This window comes from Quercus robur, chromosome 5 (assembly GCF_932294415.1).
Source record: "Quercus robur chromosome 5, dhQueRobu3.1, whole genome shotgun sequence".
Classification (NCBI taxonomy): Eukaryota; Viridiplantae; Streptophyta; class Magnoliopsida; order Fagales; family Fagaceae; genus Quercus; species Quercus robur.
In genome coordinates this window covers 74,403,125-74,425,139 of record NC_065538.1, presented here as the reverse complement: position 1 = coordinate 74,425,139, position 22,015 = coordinate 74,403,125, and the positions used below count along the sequence as shown (strand labels likewise).

The window sequence follows — 22,015 nt, the reverse complement described above, 5'->3', positions numbered from 1 at the left end:
AGGCCCTGAGCCCTCTTTTCCGTGACAAGATAAGTTAATTAAATGTTGGCTGAAACATGATAATATAATTTTTGAGTTATGGTCCTTCATTATTGTCTACATGCTTTGAACATCATGAAAAAAGTGATGAAGTACAACTGTCAATTAGGAGGAAAAATAAGCAGAAGAAGCCACTAGTTTCCACAATATGCTTTTTAAACTGTCATTAATCAATGCAAAGCCAAGTCAAGAAACCATATAAAGAAAAGTCTTTTAGTCCTTGAGAGACATACTCTGCCACCATACAAATCCACTATTCAGTCTTGTGTGTTGAGAAAATGGGAGGTTGTTCTCCATTATTTGTGTTAGCAGTAGTGCTTATAGGTATCCCATTTGGTATAAATGGAGCAAAACTGGCTTATGACTACTACAAGTATTCATGTCCAAACTTAGAAACCATAGTGAAGAGGGAGATGCCAAGCATTTTCTTGACTGATGCTACTGCACCGGCAGCCTTTCTCCGGCTCATGTTCCATGACTGCCAAGTCCAGGTGAGGTTACACTTCCATTTGCTCTTCCTTTTTTTTCTCCTTTTACTAGTTTTTTTTTTTTAGGCTTTCCAAATCATACAGATTATGTCACTAAAATTTTTAATCTTGTACTATCAATGATCAAAGTTAACAACAAGAAGTAAAGTAGTCATATTTTTTTGTTACATTTGAAAATTTTCAAGAATTAAATTGACATGGACAGGTCATGGATGAAATTGAATTCGAAGTAGAGTTCAAGGACCAAATCTTAGTTTTTTTTCTTTTTGTAACTTTTTTCTTTGAAATAAATTCTTTCTGCACCTATAAAACATTTAATCTAACTACATGACCGATCAGCATTTACTCGCTCATTTATCTCACAATAGTGGATTGTACGTGAGTAAGCCACATGCCAGTGCCACACCTTTCTCAAAAAAAAAAGTCACATGTACATATGCCACACACCGCAAGTTTTTACATGCATTAAATTTGCATCTATATATATGCGTCTGTCCTTACACCTACTCATGCATTAAATTTGCATCTATATATATGTGTCTGTCCTTACTCCTACTCCTCTGCAAGTTTTTACATGCATTAAATTTGCATCTATATATATGTGTCTGTCCTTACTCCTACTCCTATGTGTCTGTCCTTACTCCTACTCCTATATGTGTTTTGCACTTCTAGTTGTTGTACACCTTTTATTTTGCCCTAATTTTGTTCCTAGTCTCCCACTTACTCTTTTTGTCCCTCTAAAATGGCAAGGCAGTATTATTTACATCAAATTAGTACTTACAAAGAACCGTTTATCTGTTTCAAGGTGCAAAATATCCCACCAAAAATAAGGCATACAATAAAACTTAGTGTGGCTCGGTATAAATGTGGTACAGATATTGCTAGCCCCTTCCCTGAATCCCTACAATGCTTGCTGATCCGCACAAAAGTTAGCTTCTCTATAAACATGTCTAACTCTAGCAAGTAGGTTTCTACAATCAGTCCATATCTTCACAAATGTAACATGAACAGTTCTATTACTAGTTAAAAAACCTAATTAACCCATCTTCTTTAGAATTTTATTGATAACAAGCAACTTGATACCTATGTATTGTTATAGCCTCCAACCTATACAGAAAAACCTAGACCTGATTCGTGTGAAACACAAAATTAGGTTAGAAGCAGGAGAAATCTACCAAAAGATGCAAAATGGAGAGAATTACGAAAATTAATTCTATAGTCACTAACCTTAAGAAACATCCCAAAATTTTCATATATATATATATATATATATATACACATTATCTCTCTCATAATGTGTAAATCTTGTAGTCGTATCATCACATGCATGTGAGAAGGATGGTGTATATATTTGATGTATGAAATAGATTGCTCTTGTGTTAGGATTTAGGCAATTTGGCTGCCTCTTGTTCATGCGAGGCTTGGGTTACCTCTTCAACATCAATTGCATATGCCTTCTTTTAAAGGCATGAATTAATCTTTTCCTGAAATATCTAGAACCTTTTAAACAAACACTATAAACCTGAAAACTTCTCAATTTCACGAGCTGCGTGAGTCAAAAAGAGAAACCAATAACAAGTCACCTAACTTACAAGTAAAGATTACTTTCTTACATGTACTTTATCTCAAGAATAATCTAGCTTATCTTTCCTTACCTGCACTTTCCATGTACATGGTTTATTTCATTATCTTTCATTCTATTAGCTTCTAGGCCTACAGAGATTGTACTTGCTTGAAGGTACATTCTCTCTCACACAAACTGAGTTTCAATTGCTATGATATACAGGGGTGCGATGCATCAATCCTGCTCGATTCAGACAATTCAAAACACAAACCCGAAATGGTTTCTTCGAAAAACTTTGCTATCAGAAAGCGGGAAACGATTGGCTACATAAAATCAATATTGGAAAATGAGTGTCCTGGAAAGGTGTCTTGTGCAGATATCATTGCTTTAGCTGCCAAGGAATCAGTGTCATTCTCAGGAGGACCCCATATTCAGATCCCTCTTGGAAGAAAGGACTCCACCACTTCTAGTTACCAACAGGCTGATGCAAGTCTTCCCCCACAAGGAATTAAAGTCCATGAATTAATTCATACTTTCGCCTCTAAAGGGATGAATCTTGAGGAGTCAATCGCTATCATCGGTAATGGACTAAATAACTTAAGTACTCCTACTAGCATGTTTAAAAGTTTAGGAAACACAAATTTTCACCTTCTTTTAATCAGTGATGAGGTAACATGTTGTGCTTGGTGTTAATAAAAGTGGTATCAGTTATTATCACATGAAGAAAAAAAATGATGTTACTCCGATCATAAATTACTAATTACTTTGTAAAAATATCAGCGTAAAAGAAACTTCTTAGACAGAATGTTTTTTTTTTATGAATACACAGACAGACATAATTGTCTTCCTCATAAGTGGACTTTGAATACTACTATAATTGTTAAAGTGACTAAAGAAACATCCAACAAAATGTACCACTAGAAGTTTGAAATGTACACTATAATTTAAGTTCATCTTGTTTTTTTACTTAAAATTGTTCTTTGCAGGTGCACATACACTGGGAGTTGGACACTGCATTAACATTGCTAGTAGATTGTACGATCCACAGCCTAATGGTCATATGCATTATGGATATGAGGCTTTCTTAAGACTTAAATGTCCTACAAGAGTTCCTTCATCAAACTTCACATTCGTTCCAAACGACATAACCCCCACGATATTTGATAACCAGTATTACAGAGATGTTCTAATGGGTAAAGGCTTGTTTACTATTGACTCAAGCATCTCTACAGATCCTCGAACTGCACCCATTGTTAGACACTTCGCCATTGATCAGAACTATTTCTTCCAAGTCTTCTCTTCTGCGTTTGTCAAGCTTTCTTCAACCAATGTTCTAACTAAAGGGAAAGGTGAGGTGAGGAAGAAATGCAGCCGTATTAATATAAACTAGCCTCATCACACCTGATATGCACGTGCTCAAGGCCTTTGAATTTCCTCCAATATTTCATATGAAAAATTATATAGAAAATTGATTGATAAAAATAAAAATATATATTGTTAATTTGAGTATTTCATCTGCTTTGAAGACATGAAAGGCGTATCCAAAGTTTTTTTTTTTTTTTTTGGTGAGAGTTTCAACAAGACATCAATCAGTTTTTAGTGTAAACAAGAATTGAACCTCAGATCTCTTATCAGAAATTTTATCAATTAAGCTAACTGAAATCCACAAATATCAAAATATATATATATAGAGAGAGAGACCAAAAAACGAACACATCCATGCACATCCAAAATAATAGTGTTCATTTTTTGTGCTAGTTTTATCACTCTACATCATTGGACAAATGCGTAACTTCAAATTGGGATTAATGGAAAATTGATATTAAAAAAAAAACTTTGAAAACGTAAACCTCAAATTTTAAGGGATATGGATAAGGGATAAGGTTTAGGTCCAATGCACTGGACCCGTTAAGATGGTAACACATGTTTAAAAGTAGATACGTATCATTATCTCAACAAGTCCAGTGCAACTAGACACGGGACCCAAACCTCTCCCATGGACAAAGGATTAGAAACTTTTTTTGTATTCAAAACAATAGTAATTAGTAATTATTTTCCGACTTTTTAAAATAAATAGAAATAATACTGATTAACGGGAAGCAAGTGTTCCATGAGAAGTGGTAACATGTTATACTTTGACCAACCCGAAAGAAAGAGGTCCAACAAAAAGTTGTAATAATATTATACTTACTAACGAGAAAGAGGAAAAAAAGCTATTGAAACTATCTAAAAATACTATTCTATTTTCTTTATAAAAAAAATTATTTTTAAATTTGAACTTGAGAAAGAAACTGGATGGAACAATGGTTTTTCAAATTTATTTAAAATTTCGGATTTTTAAAATTAGTAATTTTACATATCTACCCTTATTATTTAAACATTTTAAATAGGTGAATTTGAGAATATTTTGATCATCCAAAAGTAAGAATCCAAATGGGAGAAACTTTTTAAATAATAGTACATATAGATTAAAGAAATTTGCTAGAAACTTTCTCCTTTTTTAAATATTTGCTCCACTGTCTGTAATTTTTATTTATCGTCCTCTTATGATTTCATTGATTTTTTAAACACCGGGCTAGGTTTAACTTCTTCTTTTTTAATAATATATTATTGTATCAATGGACTCATACAACAGCATATATATATATAAAGTTTTCTTCTAGTTATGGCTAATATATTAGAAGAACTTCAAGCAACAATCTTTGATAGTTGTATTTAACCAATATGAGTAGCCTGCTGAATTTAACATGAATGAAGCAATTCCTGTAATAAAATTTGTCATACACCAAATACGCAAAAATTAGTCGATGCTAGACCTCAAATTATCGTAGGTAAGCCTAAAGGAAAAGAATGTTATGCAGCTGATACTAAGTTAATGCGAGGAGAGGCCTTCTGACCATGCATGATTGCTTCATACTAGGCCATACACAATTAATCTACTCCTGCCTATGGTCGAATGTAACTCAGAATTGCTGTTTTGGGCGTTTTCATCAGCCAACTCGTAAAAATTAAAACATTTAGAATATGAACAATTTTCTGAACTACAAATTTGTAACCTTATAAAAAATGTAATGGGTCATACTGCTATGGTAATAATGCAATGAAGTTAAAACTACTCATAATGATCTCTCAGTGGGCGTCAGCATGATGCATTGAAGCCCCTATGAACTATTTGATCCTACAACTCTTCGTCTCTGGAAGTAACTTTATGATCCTACAGCTCTTCGTCTCTGGAAGTAACTTTACAGCCGCAGGTACGATTCTTTTTCTCTAGTCTCTAGTATCAATATAGGTCCTGTGTGTAATGTATTCTGTAAACCTTTAGCAGGCATTCCACTTGCCGCCCAAATTATAGTTTTAAACGCATCACTAGATTGTTAGAGGGCTGTAAGAAGATAAGCCATAAATTATGGGGGTGAGCCTAGCAGTTCAGACTTCAGACTTCAGAGGTATCAGCGTGACCAACCACTCCATCACTCAAAAGGCGCATGGCAGCTCCCTGAGAAAATTTCCTAGAAAACAAAAAACAGGGAACAAGGGCAGAATTACTCCGACACCATTCTGTTCGGAACTCGGTCTCATAATATACATGGTTGATGTCCTGTTGAATTAAAACAGACAAGTTAAACAACAAAAGAGAGTAGAGGAAATGGAAATTTATATTAAAAAGAGCCATAATTTACACACTGCATGTATTACAGCTCACAATAAAATAAAAGCCAATATAGTGATATAACACGTTTAAAGTATGGATTAATAAAAGTAACAGATAACAGTTTTGTAGTAGAATCCCATTATTACAAAGCAGGATAAATGAAGGTTACAGGCATCAATCAACAACTTTTTCACATTTTCGTTTGATGATTTTTTCATTTACTTAAAGAAGAGGAAAATATATTTGCATCATAACTCCATTTGCAGGGCATTATCCATCTCCATTCAAGAAACCCATTTTCACTTCCAACTATCACGAAGTGCACCATAATTTTGTGCCATGAAGCAGTCCCAAAGACCCATGGCTTAAACAAAGAGTACTATACCATAAATCCAAAGGATGAAAATTTTAAATGAGAAAAATCACACTTTGTACATCCTTCTATCCATTGTTAAATATACAAGATCAACAATCAGAGGAAGTGAGGCAAAATGACTACCTTAATTTCCTTGATTTGTTTAGGGCCAGCATTTGCAAAATTGAATGTAAAAGGATGCCACCCTTTATTCTCCATTTTTGTAGCAGACTGGTTCCACACAGTATAGGTTAATGTTCTTCGTTCAAGTTCACCTTCAAGATCACTCATCTAACAGGGAAGCATAAAGAAAAAAAAAATGAATAATAGTGATCCCACCAGGAAATCATGATACTAGTGGAAAACCAATCAACAAAGAGCACCACAATAAAAGAAGCAGTCACTATTAACTAAAAGATGGAGAGAAATCATTAGATAGAATTGATGAATAACAATGAAAACAGTGGCTAAACGATAGCAACCACAACATGCTGCAAACATGTAACATGTAACATTGATAAAAGGGAAATCCATGACATACCGCTAACAATGTCTGCACATAATGCTCATCTGGAATACAGTTATGCTGCTTCTGAAGTTTCTGCATTTGGTATTTAGACCAAGATCAGAACAAATTATGATTTAGTTAAAGGTGTAACAGATATAATATTCTAATATAAGATAAAGGGAACTGTTGCAACATCTGCAAAATAATATATATAATAACCCTAAGCCACATTATATGAGATTTGCAACATTCTTTCTATTTTTGCATTTTATATGCATCTCACTTTATTTATTCCAGGAATATCCATTGTTCTTACTAGAAGAGAAAGAAAAAATACAAAAAGGAGCACAAACAAGTATGTGCTCGTAACTGGATTTCCTATGTTAACAAACATGATGCTCTTTAAAGTACCAGTCAATACTGGTTGCATATAAACTCTATTTTTTTTTTAATTACATATAAACTCTATTGTGTAGACATTAACCTCAAATTTATTTACTTAAACTAGAAATCTAGGAGGAAAAAAACTTGATTTTTTTTTATAAGTATTTTTTTTTAAATTAAAATATAGGATTAATTAAATTGATTGGTAAGGAAGCTATCTTCTAATTCTTCTTCATCTATCAACAAAAATTTGCAATCAAGGATCACTTACAATATTCAGCTTCCCCTTTTTGGCATCTACAGGCGGACGTCGCTGCAAAATGAGAAGCAGTTAAATAAGTTGTTGCATGATTTACCAAACCGAAATTTCAGAGCAGAAAAACAAGTTGTTGCATGATTAACCAAGAAACAAGCTCAAAAGCATGCAAATACACACCAATGGCTCTAGATCAAATGACATTTGTTCTTTCCCATAAAAATGGTGTGATTCGTGGGTTTATACGTGCAAGCCCCACTGGGTATGTTTGTAACTTAGCAATCATGGACAAAGACAACAAAGAATAGCAAAGACAACAAAATACATATAAAAAAAACACCATCATGCTTGTGAAATAGTAAAGGAACATATCTTCATTTGTTGATAAGCAAAAAAATTGATTAAAAAGAAAGTTTCAATGATGGACAAAAAGTTTATGCAGATGTAGCTTTCAAAACCTGTGTAAGTTTGCTAAACAAAACCCTTAATTTTCTTATGACCGATCACGTAGAATCTCGTTTGAAGTTTTGAGCACCACATTGGAGTAAGGCTCCACAAAAACTAATGCATATACAGTTTTAAAATTAAAACTGAGCCTACCCCACCCCCACCACCACCACCCCCCCCCCCCCCCCCCCCCAAAAAAACAAAAAAAAAAAACCTTCTCTCCAAGAAGAACAAAAGTATCATGATATAGATGTTCTATCCACAAGTAAAACTCAAACAAAGAAAATTATAAAGGACAATTACCAGAAAAGGGATAAACTTCATATAAAGCACGCAATTACATACCTTGCAAAATTTCTTAAATGCTGAAAGAATCACCTCATCATCTACAATGACTTCAGCATGGCTTCGAACTAAAGTGATCCACTGCAATCCCAAAATCAAAATCAAGTTAAAAGGTAGATTATGAATAAATAGTAATAAAAATGCTATCTTGATCCTCAGTCAAATAATGTTTTGATGACAATGGGGGTGATGAAAATGGTAATGAGATCTGAACAAGTAGTGCTTTTAAAACTGTTTATTCTGCTTTCCAATTAAGAAGATTGGCTCAGCAACCTACAAAGTGGAAGTGATGGTCTTTTTTTTTTTTTTTTTTTGATAGGGAAGAAAATTTTGTATTAAAAAGAAGCTACTCCATCAAAGAGATGAAGGAAATATGTACAAGTAACAAAGGAAAACAAAAAAAACTTATGGACAAGAAAAAAGTAAATCTAAAAACAGCGGAATGGATTTTGGAAGTGATGGTCTTTTAAAACTGTTTTTTTTTTTTTTTTTGAGAAAGTATTTTCTAAGTTAAGTTCAACAAACAACAATCCTGTGGATATTTACAGCAACTTCTTATATCCAAATTTCACACAATTTAATCTCCTAAGTCTAAGCCAACTACACTAATGTTTTGTCACATATAAGAGTACCAAAGTAAGAAAAGTTCTCAGGAAAATCAAACTTTACTTTTTGTCAAGTTACGAGCCATTGCTAACAAACAAACAGGCCACCATCTAACCCAAACCAACAATCCTACTAAAACCAAACTACAAAGCACAAATAAAAACCAACTGACATAGAAACATTAGACAATATTTCTTTCAATAATCAACCACCAAAAGAAAATAAAATAAAAAATGAGACCTCAATACATTTAAATCAGCAATTGAAATGAAAGATAAATAACCTGGGACCCTTTTCGCCATTTCTCCTTTGGTATCACAGGTGACATCTTTGAGTTGTAGCGATTCTCCTTCTTATCAAGAAAGCTACAACAAGGAATAAAAGACTTAACATTTCTTCAATTGACAAAAGGGTAAAAAAATAAAGTCTTTCTATCGATACTGAACCATCTAAAAAAAATCAGTGCTTTGCACCTCAACAATCAAAGCCCTCCATCTACCTGTCCACAAAACTCTTTGGAGAAGCCATCACATAGTTGTATATAAAGCTAAAGTTGTACAGAGGAACACAACTGCAATATAGAGAAAGCAAAATTCAGATGTCAATTAGGAGCCAAAACACTCTTGGGTCTTCAACAAAAAAATAAAAATAGCCAATCTTTCATATAGCACAACATCAAATTGAGTCCGGTGATAATTGAAATCATTATTCTAGTCACATGCTGTTATACATAAATTCATTTGATATAAGTGAACTTCTGACCTATCAGATAATAAAATAAATCTCTGATTTGCTGGATCCTCAAGCGCTGCATCAAATAGCAACCTCTCTGCCTGGATCATACTCGATTCTCCCCATCCCACCTGCAATTCCCAATCACCCAAACCCAATTCACATTCATGTCAACCGCATCAAATTACCAAAGAGAAGATTAAAACAAAACTCATTATCACTTCATTTAGCTTCCTACAATATACTAGAAAACAAGGGAAAATAAAAATTTTAGTCCAAAATTTTCCAATACTTGGAACTGATAATTCAAATATCACTATTTAACTTAGTCCTTCCCCTGGAATCACTATTTTCCTTAGTTAGGATGTGTTTGGATGAGCTTATTTTGCTCTAAAAATAAGTTACACCTAGAAAAAGATCCAAACTTGTTACCATTATAGGAAACTAAGATATCATAATATAAGTAAATTTTCCCGCCGTATATATTCTATGTGGAGCACTAAGCAATGAAGCACATAAATTTAAACTACATGTATGTTTACTAAGCAATCAAACAGAGACATTTACTTCATTTCCAAGAGAATGTGAAGGTGGATTTGTCATTACCCAAGACTAATAATAATATTAAAAAAAATTCCACTCTACAGAGCCTGACAGTAACGAAATTCTTTTTTTTTTTTTTTTTTTGGTTTTCATTTTCATTCCTCAGTTTTCTCAGGAACCAAACAGAAGCTAAAAATTGAACAAAATTAAGAAACATGGAAAATGAATTGAAGCAATTTAAGAAGAAGAAAAAAGACCTGAATGCTATTCTTCAATTGTCGATCGCGAAAGAAAGCGGACCTCGATGTGGACTCATTGAAGACGAACCCGGGGGCCGAGTGAACATAGATCGAGAAGTTCGCCACGTCAGCATTCTGCGAATTTCCACAAAGCCAAGCGTTAAGCATAGGAAAATTCATACATTCATAAAATAAAAAAATTAAAAAAAGAAGAAGAAAACCTCGAAGAAAGAGTCCCAGAGAAAATCGAGAGGGAGATTGCGGCGAGCGAGAAAAAGAAAGGCGATCTTAGGGACGCCGTCGAATTGAAGGCGAAGTAGTCGGTGACGAGACGGAGACAGAGAGGAGGAGGAGGAGGAGGAGAAGGAGATATCGGGAGGCGAATGTGTGGAGTGGAAGGTGAAGAGAGCGTAGAGGGTGAGCGCCACGGAGAGGAAAAGCAACAGCTTCAGCTTCCACTGACACTTACACTTACACTTACAGCTCCACCACCTTATTACTACGTGTCTCCACCACGCTAACGCTATTGCTGCTGCGCCCTTCTTCGTCGTCATAGCTTCTCCTCCACCTCCTAATCCTTTTTTTTTTAATTAAGAATTAAGAGCAAATCCCCCAAAACAAAACAAAACAGAATCAGATTAATAGTATTTTAATTATTAAATACAATTTAAAGAGAGAAAGAGAGACATACATTGAAGGAGCGGTGGTGCATGGAGTTGATGAGAGAGTCTTAACTCTTCTTAAGACTTGAGGCTTCTTTCGCTTTATCTCTAATCTCTATTTTTTAGTGTTCCGTGTGTAATCGGAGTTTGGAGCTTGTAATTGTCGAGAAAAAGTGGAAAGGACTGGAAGAGTTTGGAAATGGAAATTGAAAACGGAAAGTGATTTAAATAGTGAGAGAGAGAGAGAGAGCAACAGGTGTCGTGTAGTTGTAGTTGTAGAGCAGTTTCCAAGTTGTTTGATAGGAGAGATATACGGAGCGCATGGGGCCCCTGATTGTGTGGTGTAGGCCAAAAAAATAAAAAGGTGTTTTAAATAAAAGTCTTTACCGAGGACAACAACGCGTCGTCAACACCCAAGTATACGTATCACTGTATCAATTCAATTCAATTCTTTTTTTTTCTTTTTCTTTTTTTTTTAAATTTTTGAGTAGAGTGACAGCAAAGTAGATCTTTTTTTTTTTTTCTCTTCTTTTTTTTTTCCTTTTTTTTTTTTTTTTTTTTGGGTTTTGTCTCACTCTCTTTGGGGTTTGGTAGAAGAGAATGATGTAAAAGTTATATTTTGCTGAGATGCATCAAAGTGAAGGAAAAATTAAAGGACGTTGATGGGAGCTTGATTTTTTTGTTTTTTTTTGAAAGGGGGAGCTTGATTATTTTGACCAAGAATAAAGGTTCTTTTAATAAAACATCTTAAAATTCAAAATTCAGCTTTTTTTTTATTTTTTTATAAATAATCCCATTTTCAGAATGAACTATATATATATATATATATAAAACAAAACAAAATGTAATATAGAGCAGTAATAAGTGAGTTTGATGTTATTAGGTGACCTTTCCAAGTATTAATAAGGGTGTTTGGTGTGTGGTCAACCTGTCCTTTAACTACCTAAAAATGATTTCATATGGGGAATCAGAAGAAGATATTGACCAAGACCTATCTCTTATATACAGTTCACACTGTGGGACTCTTTTTTATTGGTCCGAATGATCCAAAGGAGAGGGACTTGCCCTATTTTTTATATTCTGTGTTTTAAATTTTAATGGGTTGCCCGGCCAGCACGCCATCACTTAATGCTAATCATACCATATAGATTTTATAAACTTTATATATAAAATACCCTGAGAATGACAGAATCCATACTTGTTTGGCTGATGACCATTAAAAATAATACAAAAGCATGAATGACAGCAAAGAAACTTAGTGGACAACCTTAATCGATTCGCAAAGGTCAACCAAAAACCCACCCACAAACCTGTATCAGCTGGAAAAGAGACCAACTGCAGTATAAGATGAAAAGGTGCTACTGCCTAACCAACAAGATTACATCTATGATCATACATTCATGAATTGGTGCACAAACACCCATTGCTCGCATATAAATTTCCAGGCATTACTGCAAGGTCATAGAGGATTTGCATTGCAGGGCAAGATACAAAGTTGGTGGGTAAGTGTGAAGTCATGGCTGCTTCTTCCAGGTTGAAATGAATAAGCATCACCAACCCCTACAAGGAGTTGAAGAGGGCTATCGAGCACCAACCTTGATGTTTTCACGGTCCAAGATAACATTCAAGATCTTGCCGGGGACATAAATTCTCTTTTTGATTGACTTCCCAGCCAAATATTTTGAGAGTTTTTCATCCTTTGATGCTAACTTGAAAGCATCTTCCTCTGTACATGCTTCTTCAACCTGGATGGTACCCCTTGTCTTGCCATTGATCTGAACTGGTAAGACGATAGACGAATCCTTTAAGTAAGCAGGGTCGGCCTGCAAAAGAACATATCAAGATATTGGTCATCATTAAGAAAAAGTTCCGTCTTGCACTTCATACCACTAGTGTCTCCACATTACAGGCTAGCAAGATATAAAGAACACTCATTTCCCCTCATCATTTGGGCCACAAGAGCTCAATCTATGTCATTCTAGAGGATCAGATTTGAGCATCTAGGTGCTACTTGATCTGTTGTCCAAAAGTCATAATATATTCTCCTGACATAATTTTACACCAGAGAATAAACTGCAAAGCCATATGACTTCCTCACTTTCACATGCATATAAGGGTTCAAGTATGTTTGTGGCTGTGTTTTTGTGTGCATATATATGTACATGTGCCCCTCTATATTCCAATACTTCCACTTTACCCACATTACCAATAGTTATTTAGTTATGATAAATCAACAGTTAATGATCCAACTAAAAAATAAAGAAAATCAATGGTTATTGGGGCATTATGCATGCGGGTTAAATCAGCCCACATTATAGACAAAGTTTGAAGGGAGTCAAATATTGATGGTCATTGGTATCACTAAATCACTTTTAACCTTTTGGATGTAAGGGAACTCAAAGATTCAAAATAAAAGTCAACTTCCTTAAGCTCAAAGTTCATTTGAATTATTCCCAAATGGAGCATATTTTTTCAACCATATCATAATAGTTTATTGCAACACTTTGATTTAAAGTAATCATCATGGCCAGATATCTCCCGAAAAAAAATATATTTGACAACTTCCACTCAGATTATCTTAAGTTCTCTATCATCAAGCTTGAAAGAAGTTGCTGAAGGAATGGCGATGGCTAAACAAATATTAGTTGGAGGCATGGAGCTGCACATATGTTCTATCAAAGTGGGAAAAAAAACCATGAAAAATGACAGCTATACAATATAATCATGAGGATACCTAAATACTCAAAACCTATAATTTTATTCCACAATATATGAATATTGGCTAATCGAAAGTATCCTGAAGGCCATTAAGAATTAGAAGATATTTGAAAATTAAATTAATAAGCCACTCAAAACTCCAAATAATTTTAAAAGATAACAAAATAATACCTTAGGGAAAGGTTCATATGCGAGTGATGTTGAGTGTCCTAGACGTAACCAAAGCTCCTCTGCCATGTGAGGCGCATATGGTGAAAGCAACAAAACAAATGCTTTGAATATTGATCTTGGATGTTTATCCCACTAAAAATATGAAAAAAAAAAAATGATCAGACCAATAAGAGAACCAGAAATTGAGATAGAACTAAAATTGGGGGTGGGGGTGTATTCTTCCAACCATCAACAAGATCGTGAGAAGTAATATTGCAAAGTGTTGCTTCTAATGAGACAATCAATTAAAAATTTTCTCCCTATGCTTATTGGCATTCCTAATCCACCAAAGTTTTTGACCCCTAAAAAAATGAAGTATCTTCAAACTATAAGCAGAAAGTTCAAATAAATCTTTCTGCCTTGGTTAGAAAATTAACAGTTGATCCAAAATGAAAATTTACAAGTTAGTTCTAAAACTTTCACAGGAAAAACCTTATATGCTGCATTAATGAACTCCATCATTGCAGAAATTCCAGTGTTGAACCGTGTCCCTTCAATTTCATCTGTTACCTGCAACTCAGAATCAATACTCATTGGTTAGAGGATTCTTAAATGTATAGATGTCAGAAACTTTTTAAAAATATTGTACCAATTCTAGACAGGTGTCAAACTCAGAACCCTCATGAATACTGGTAGAAAGAAGTCTTACTGCATCAATGATCATGAATGATGAAATAACATTACCAAGATGGTAGGCTATTTGGTTATCTATTTACAAGCTTTAAATACTTTATTATGCACCTTAAGCCCTACAGAATCATACATACATTTGCACGCTAGCCCTTTTTGGGAAAAAAAAATATTCAAGCAATCAGGCATCCACAACATGTACAAGTATACTAACAACCATGGTTTATTACTGGTAGTAATACCCCGGCTGTGCATGCTACCCATCCCATACAGACGTATCACGTATGTGACACATGCCATATGGCTCTCACTTGAGAGATTCCAACCGCCAAAGATATCTGCTTTATGTAACTCTAGTATTCTCCTTTAAAAATAAAGAACATTGTTAACATGCACTCTTTTATAACAGCTTTGTTTCATATCAGAGTACAAATTTATCTTACCCATCCTATGCCATGGCACATGATAGTGTCCCACAGGTAAGACCATATCCAAGTCTATGCAGCAAATATGTGTGTACTTAATACAATACAAGTAAAATGTGGTTGTGCCGATGCATTCTTCAAAGTCAAACTACATCTAAAATTAAGTGATTCACAAGTGTCAAAAGTAGTTGTACAGATTGAAATGAATCATGTCCAAAAGAAAACTTATAAAGGAGAGGAGCAACCAAAACACATATTAAAAAGAAAAACTATAATCACAGAAGTTGAGATGTGACCTTAGCAATGCATTTATGGAGGGAACGAAGTTGTTCCAGAGTAGGTTCTTCATCAATTGCCACTGTGCCATCCCTGAATGTACCATCAGGTGAAGGTGAACCAGCAATCAGTCTCCAAGTTCTTCCTAAAAATCGATGAACACCTTCAATACCACTAGTATTCCAAGTTTTTGAGTCCCTAGAAGCACAATAAAGAGCAACATTACGTAAGAAACAAGAATATTTTTGTCAGTGCTCTTTATTTAGAAGCATGGCTTAAATTGACAGAGAGATTAAAAATTCTGTTCCAGATATGATAAAAACAAAACACTCAAAGGAAAACCTACCTTAAAGGTCCCATGAACATTTCATACAGGCGAAGAGAATCTGCACCATACTCAGAAACAACGTCATCAGGATTCACAACATTTCCCCTACTTTTACTCATTTTGTGAGCACGAGCAACCAAACGAATTTTTGGATTGTCTTTCAGGACAAAAGAATCCCCAGATTTCACAACCTACGTAAGAATTATGATTTTGTCAAAAGGGTGGAGAGAGTGATGCCAGATGACAGCGTCATCCCTTTAATAGAAGTGAAGGGATGCATTAAGATGAAAAAAGATTTTTAGAAGCACCCAGAACATACTTTCTCCTCAGGAATTCTTTCTTGATTAGCTTCACCCAACATATCAGCAGAGTCTGCAGATATAAAATTTCCATCTGAATCTCGGAAAGCCATATATTGTACCTGCAACCTGAATTATTAGTAACATGTAATGATGGAGAATTGATTTATTATGCTTAAGAAACTACACATACTTCTCCAAGGATGATTCCCTGGTTTATGACACATTGGAAGGGTTCCTTGGTGGACACAACACCAATGTCATAGAGAACCTGAGATAGAGAAATGTGAATCAGATTCAATTTTAAGTATTGCAACAAAAAAGAGGGGGAGGGGGGGGGGGGGTGGACATTTGACTATCGGGCAGCATCGCTCAGTTCCAACAACCCCTAGCTCCATTTGGATTTGTCAAGCTAATGAAAACTATCAACAAGAATGAGACTCACCCACAAGCAAGCAAACTTATTTAGAGAAATCATAATTTCATAATAAATGAAAATTTGTTTTTATCCTAGACTTCAACCGCAAGAATGATTTTAATAGATGATAACAGACTTGGCAGTTCCAGAAACAAGTGCAATATCCAGTGGATCACAAGGATTGTGCCAAAGGGAAGTTGAATAATAGCATGTTCACAAACCTTGTGCCAGAACCTGGAATAAAGTAAATGAAGAACTGCATGTTCAGCGCCACCAACATACACATCAACAGGGCTCCAATACCTGCAGATGAGAATATGCTTCAAAAGATAAGAAACTAAATCATGTTAAGCTAAAAAATTAAAATACCACAGATTAATCATGTAGAGAAAAATACATTAAGGGAAATACACATTTTGTTGGTAAAAACCACTCTTACCTTTCTTTTTCTTTATCCACCAATTCTTTTGAATTACTAGGATCCATAAATCTCAAATAGTACCTGGACATGGGTAATAAAAGTATAAGATCCCAAATCTCCAAAGAATTTTATATTTGAATTTGAGTAAGTAAAAAGGTCCTGCATATGACTCACAAAAAGTACTGAAAAGATAACAACAATAATACTTCCATTCAATCTCACCCCACAATTATCCTAACACTAACAGTTCTAACTAAAATTCAGACCTTATTAAACATTTTAACCATTGACAAAAAATAAACAGCTAAAAATGAGTATCAACCAATTAAAATTCAAACTACTGAACATCATAAGCAAAACATTACCAACAAGAACCAGCCCATTGTGGCATGGTGCTTGTTTCTCGTGTAGCAGGTTTTCCAGATGAAGGATCCATTGTTTTTACCTGCAAATCATTCACAAAAGTGAAGGTGTCAAAAGTTATGGAATGCTAAAGGACTGGTCAAAGTGCCACTCAAAAATAATTAGAGAAACTGAGAAGAGACCAATCAGAACTATCTCAAAGATTGAACAACACATAGCTACCTTAGCAATTCATTCACAACTCCAAAACTTGTCGTAAGGGCTTCCATTATCAGATTTGTGGCAGTGACATTAGGCAGATTATACTTGGATACATGTTTCAGGACTTTGTAAGTATTATGCCTCTGTAGATATGAATTAACACAGTTTCACAGCAACTCAAATTGATGTTTCCATGGGTCCATAGCCATTGCTGGCAATTGATATGAAGGTTGAAACTCTAAAAGCATCCCAATGAAAACCTTGACAAGCTTTCATTTTTTTAACTCTATTTTTCAGCATCCAAATTAACAAAATCATGCATCTGGTAGGATTATTGTTTAGTCTTTTAGTTGAACAAAAGTTAACTAATACCTTCCTATTCCCATCCCAACTCTTTACAGCCTGTATCAAAGCCTAAGGCAGGATTACCAATTAATCATTAAACTACTCTGATATTTTCATTAAAGGTTAAGAATAAAATAAATTTAAAAGGCTTTTTTTTTTTTAGAGAAATATATTATAAACCTGCAAAAAATGCACCCGGAATTTTGAGGTTTAAATAGATTTTAACTTTGTTGATGATTAACAATAAGATTATTATGTACATCACCAGAACCATAAATATGTTGAAAAATAAAGACACCAAATCATATATACAGAGTAAATGAGAGAGAGAGAGAGTTAAAATTACCCAAGACACTGCTTTTGATAGTGGTGGTTCGCCTGTTCCAGTGGGAGTGAAATCATCCAATTCTGGTAGGGTAAGAGGCAGTTCAGTTTCAGGAAGTGGAATAGTCTCACCAGTTTCATCCAAGAAAATGACTGGGATAGGTTCCCCCCAATAACGTTGCCGAGCAAAAAGCCAGTCCCTCAACTTGTAGTTTACCTAAAGAAAGACAAGTTTGAGATAATGCAAATTATATCATACATATAAAAGGTATTATAAACCACCCCCACCCCCTCAGCCCTCCCCCCAAAAAAACGAAACCTCTCAGCCCTATCTTTAAACTTCAGATAAACTGAGAAAGGCACCTTTTTCTTCCCATTTCCAGTTTTATCAGCCCACTCAATGACTTTAGAAGCAGCTTCTTTGCTGGACAAGCCATTAATGTCAAGCCCCAACATTGAATTTGATGAATTTATAATCAGGCCTTGACCCGGAAAAGCAGATCTAGAATCAGTGAGACTTTTATCCTCTGGTGTCACAACCCAACGAATTGGAATGTCATACTTCAAAGCAAACTCATAGTCACGAGTGTCATGAGCAGGTACAGCCATAATTGCTCCTGTTCCATAACTGCACCAATAACGAAACATTAGCATTGCAATCATATTAAATAAAAACTCTCCAAAAAATGTTAACAATTCCATTAAATATATTTGCATAACATGACATATAATCAACTAGTCTAAATCATAATATATAATATATACAAGTAAAAGTTGCAACATCAGCGTACATGCATCTGCCAACAGATGAATTGCTGTCAATAAGGAAAGAGATGAAGTATGAGGCAAACACACCTCCCAAGGACATAATCAGCAACCCATATAGGAATAGCTTCCCCATTAGCAGGATTTCTTGCATAACAACCACTAAAAACCCCAGTTTTTTCCTTCTGAAGTTCAGTCCTTTCAAGGTCACTCTTCCTTGAGGCCAGATCTATATATTCCTCCACCTGTGCTCAATATTGTTGTCTTCTAATTAGCCATGGTAAAGAAATCTTTTGAGACAAATTAGGGAAAGAAACATAATCACATACATATTTGCTCTGGGCCATGGATACCAGTGATGGCAACAAAGTATGCTCCGGTGCCACAACTAAGTACCTGCAAACAAACAACTGATAAGAATGAATCCTAATCTAGGGACAGTTATGATAAAAAAAAATAATAATAATAATAAATAAATAAATAATAATTGCTCTCTAGTTATACCCAATGCATGAAAGTCATGAAATACAGGCAACAAGAAAAAGGAGTAAGAGGATTACGTAGCCCCAAAGATGGTATCAGGCCTTGTAGTAAAAACTGTAATCTTTATATTTCTTTCCTGTCCATCACTGTCAAGAACATAAAATTCCATCTCGGCCCCTTCAGACCTCCCTATCCAATTTCTTTGCATGTCCTTTACACTTTCAGGCCAGTCTAAGTCATCTAAATCTTCAAGAAGACGATCAGCATATGCAGTAATCTTGAGCATCCATTGCCTCATTGGCTGCTTGGTAATAAACAATGACACTGTAAAATTATAAAACCATTCAAAAACTGCAAATAAGAGAGGAAATTTTATAAAACAGACTCGTGGCTTATAAAAGATGGATGCATTGAACCAGCATACCTTTCTTATAACTGGATGACCCCCCCGTTCACTAACACCATCTATCACCTCCTCATTTGCCAAGACAGTGCCAAGAGCAGGACACCAATTGACTGGCACTTCAGCCTGAACATATACTAAGTACACTATTAGATCTCTTTTATAATTGGATCCAAAAAAATAATGCCAGCAAGATTTTATTTTACCTGATATGCCAATCCTCTCTTTAACAACTGAAGAAAGATCCACTGTGTCCATTTATAATATTCTGGTTCTATTGTAGAAAATTCACGATCCCAATCATATGAAAACCCTAATGATTTAAGCTGTAAAGCAAATAAGATGCAAATACATGAGAAAAAACTTCACACCATCTGCCAGAACTATGCTATATGTGAGGCTGAATGATTAAATGAAAACCAAAATACTGGCATCAAAATTTAAAAGTGCAAGCAAAGACTATCATGCCTCTAAATTCTGTTGAAAACTCCAGGTACAACGAATTTTTTCTACCCCAGGCTACTCTAAAGCCCACTAACAGTAACCCCTTCACCCCCCCCCCCCCCCCCCCCTGTTGATTGGAGTGCAATTAAATATGAAATGTTATAAATCCTCCAATAACTAAACATCATGCTGAACCACTACTACTAAAAATCAGATCAGATTAACAAACGTCCATATCGCACCTAGGTTTAACATAACATAGTACCATAATTAAAATATCAAATTTATGTATACAAGTTTTGAAGTACGTCTTTGAGTCACACTCGAGTGATTCCAGACCAGTAACTAACTCTTAGAACTTGAAAGAATCCCAATAGAATTCAATGCCCCATAACCAACATTGAGCTATAGATTGCGAATTCCTAAAATCTCTATTCATTACCAAATACATGCTTTAGGCATTAGAGTTACTAAGAAACAGAAAGAACATTACATCACCTGAGAACGAAAGCGGTTGATATTCCTAAATGTTGTGATTTTTGGGTGAGTTCCAGTCTGTTGGTAGTAACCAATAAACAAATGTGCATAAGCACCACATAAACTCAATATAGTGAGTAGCATATATATATCACAAACAGAAAAATAAACCTGAATTGCATATTGCTCTGCAGGCAATCCAAATGCATCCCATCCCATTGGATGCAAAACATTGTAACCCTGCATGCGTTTGAATCTAGCAAGAATGTCAGTGGCAGTATACCCCAGTGGATGGCCAACATGTAAACCAGCTCCACTGCATCAGTTGATGAAAATGAGCACAAGAACCTCAGTCACAACCACCCAACTCACAAAACTTACATTATCTAAATTACAAACAATCAGTCACATAAAAATCAAATTAAGTCAAAATTCCCAGTCAATCTAAATTTGCTTATTTCAGCATAGTTACTATAGAAGCCTCAAGTGGTGAAAATTTCATTGATCAAATTGCACAATAGATATACAATTTTACATGCTTGATCCTATAAATAATTTCGGACACATAAAAAATCAAATAACCCAAATTGGCCAACAATCCCAAATGCCTAATCCTAACACTCTTTACTAGTAACAGATAGCATTACAACTTTTATCAATCAAAACTACGGACATAGAGTAAATAAAAAACTGGGTCTTTGTTCTTTTACATTCTTAATTACTTGTTCTTCAAAAAAAAGACATAACATTTGAGAAAAAAAGAGAGACCTGGGATATGGGAACATGTCAAGAACATAGAACTTAGGCTTGGAAGTATCAATTTCATCTGGGGTTCGGAAAGTTCGATTCTCCTCCCAATAACGCTGCCACTTGGGCTCGATTTCGAGAAAAGGGTAAGCCTTTTTCACCACAGGCTGCTTATCTTCTTCCACTTCATTCACTCCTCGAGTCACCGAGCTTCTGACAACGCTTACATGGCTGAAGAAGAAGCTATTCTTCTTGTTGTTACACAAGCTGAGACAAAAAGAGCTTTTCTTGGTGGTGAAGGATTTTCTAGACTGAAGAGTTTGAAACTGTGTGGGAAAGAGAAATGTGTGTGAGCGTGGTGGAAGTGGTTGGATTTGTATGTGAGTCTCTAGTAAATGCTTGCTCATTTCGGATTAACACTTAGAAAAGAAAAGAAGAAGAACAAGATTTTGGGAGTGTGTTTGAGAGTTGCAAGAGTGGCCTCGGATTGAAGGAAAAGGAATTATGAGATAACGTAATTCTGGCGGTTTAAAACTGATTGGCTGCACTGGTCTTATTGATTGAAGTTTTGGGTCCAAGTCCAAGGATGGAGTTTTGGACTTAACTAGTGAATTTAACATGTGGGTCTTTAGAATGTAAGGATTGGGCTCTCCCCAGCCCATTTTCACTTTTCTTTTCTTTTTCTTTTCCTTTTTTTTGGGGGGGAGGGGGGGGGAGTAAAATTTATTTAGTGTGCTTAGTTTTTTATACCTTTATGAGTACATTTATTCTATGAACAATAATTTTACAAGAAGCTAAGATGTCAATTCACCATAAACTCAATGAAATTTTGTTGTTTCCATAGACTTTTTGCTATAAATATGCCACTTGGTATTAGCTTATAAACTCAAGTCCTCAATCTATGAAGAACGTTTA

At 34.9% G+C, this 22,015-nt stretch overlaps 3 protein-coding genes across 3 annotated transcripts; 1 reads left to right on the top strand and 2 right to left on the bottom strand.

The window, feature by feature from the left end:
• Positions 1–279: 279 nt before the first annotated feature.
• On the top strand, positions 280–3,605 carry LOC126729176 (peroxidase 29-like). The gene is made up of 3 exons (XM_050434864.1): positions 280–530; positions 2,314–2,671; positions 3,078–3,605. The coding sequence occupies exons 1-3, from the start codon at positions 318–320 to the stop codon at positions 3,479–3,481; spliced, it is 975 nt and encodes a 324-aa protein (XP_050290821.1). The 5' UTR covers positions 280–317; the 3' UTR covers positions 3,482–3,605.
• Positions 3,606–5,060: 1,455 nt separating this feature from the next.
• On the bottom strand, positions 5,061–11,104 carry LOC126727049 (glycosyltransferase BC10-like). The gene is made up of 11 exons (XM_050432511.1): positions 10,853–11,104; positions 10,383–10,738; positions 10,180–10,296; positions 9,410–9,510; positions 9,147–9,218; positions 8,931–9,012; positions 8,042–8,122; positions 7,265–7,306; positions 6,643–6,702; positions 6,246–6,392; positions 5,061–5,692 (listed from the first exon to the last, which is right to left on the bottom strand). The coding sequence occupies exons 2-11, from the start codon at positions 10,713–10,715 to the stop codon at positions 5,528–5,530; spliced, it is 1,200 nt and encodes a 399-aa protein (XP_050288468.1). The 5' UTR covers positions 10,716–10,738; positions 10,853–11,104; the 3' UTR covers positions 5,061–5,527.
• An 844-nt stretch (positions 11,105–11,948) lies between these two features.
• LOC126727046 (leucine--tRNA ligase, chloroplastic/mitochondrial) lies at positions 11,949–21,626 on the bottom strand. Its single transcript, XM_050432507.1, has 20 exons — positions 21,122–21,626; positions 20,525–20,669; positions 20,375–20,431; positions 19,639–19,758; positions 19,454–19,558; positions 19,107–19,330; positions 18,876–18,942; positions 18,637–18,791; positions 18,145–18,409; positions 17,804–17,998; positions 16,914–16,993; positions 16,567–16,629; positions 16,349–16,430; positions 15,903–15,980; positions 15,730–15,831; positions 15,429–15,601; positions 15,103–15,280; positions 14,184–14,261; positions 13,713–13,844; positions 11,949–12,646 (listed from the first exon to the last, which is right to left on the bottom strand). The coding sequence occupies exons 1-20, from the start codon at positions 21,505–21,507 to the stop codon at positions 12,404–12,406; spliced, it is 2,928 nt and encodes a 975-aa protein (XP_050288464.1). The 5' UTR covers positions 21,508–21,626; the 3' UTR covers positions 11,949–12,403.
• Between the last annotated feature and the right edge of the window lie 389 nt (positions 21,627–22,015).

What these genes read in the sequence shown, in the direction of transcription:
- LOC126729176 (XM_050434864.1), top strand. Translation starts at nt 318, where the DNA reads ATGGGAGGTTGTTCTCCATTATTTGTGTTAGCAGTAGTGCTTATAGGT. An exon ending in TCCATGACTGCCAAGTCCAG is followed by an intron (nt 531 to 2,313) that starts GTGAGGTTACAC and finishes TATGATATACAG; the next exon opens with GGGTGCGATGCATCAATCCT. An exon ending in GGAGTCAATCGCTATCATCG is followed by an intron (nt 2,672 to 3,077) that starts GTAATGGACTAA and finishes TGTTCTTTGCAG; the next exon opens with GTGCACATACACTGGGAGTT.
- LOC126727049 (XM_050432511.1), bottom strand. Translation starts at nt 10,715, where the DNA reads ATGACGACGAAGAAGGGCGCAGCAGCAATAGCGTTAGCGTGGTGGAGA. An exon ending in AATTGAAGAATAGCATTCAG is followed by an intron (nt 9,511 to 10,179) that starts GTCTTTTTTCTT and finishes TGGGAATTGCAG; the next exon opens with GTGGGATGGGGAGAATCGAG. An exon ending in CATTTAAGAAATTTTGCAAG is followed by an intron (nt 7,307 to 8,041) that starts GTATGTAATTGC and finishes CTCATTTTGCAG; the next exon opens with CGACGTCCGCCTGTAGATGC.
- LOC126727046 (XM_050432507.1), bottom strand. Translation starts at nt 21,507, where the DNA reads ATGAGCAAGCATTTACTAGAGACTCACATACAAATCCAACCACTTCCA. An exon ending in CCATGGCCCAGAGCAAATAT is followed by an intron (nt 18,792 to 18,875) that starts GTATGTGATTAT and finishes TATTGAGCACAG; the next exon opens with GTGGAGGAATATATAGATCT. An exon ending in GCTGATTATGTCCTTGGGAG is followed by an intron (nt 18,410 to 18,636) that starts GTGTGTTTGCCT and finishes TTATTGGTGCAG; the next exon opens with TTATGGAACAGGAGCAATTA.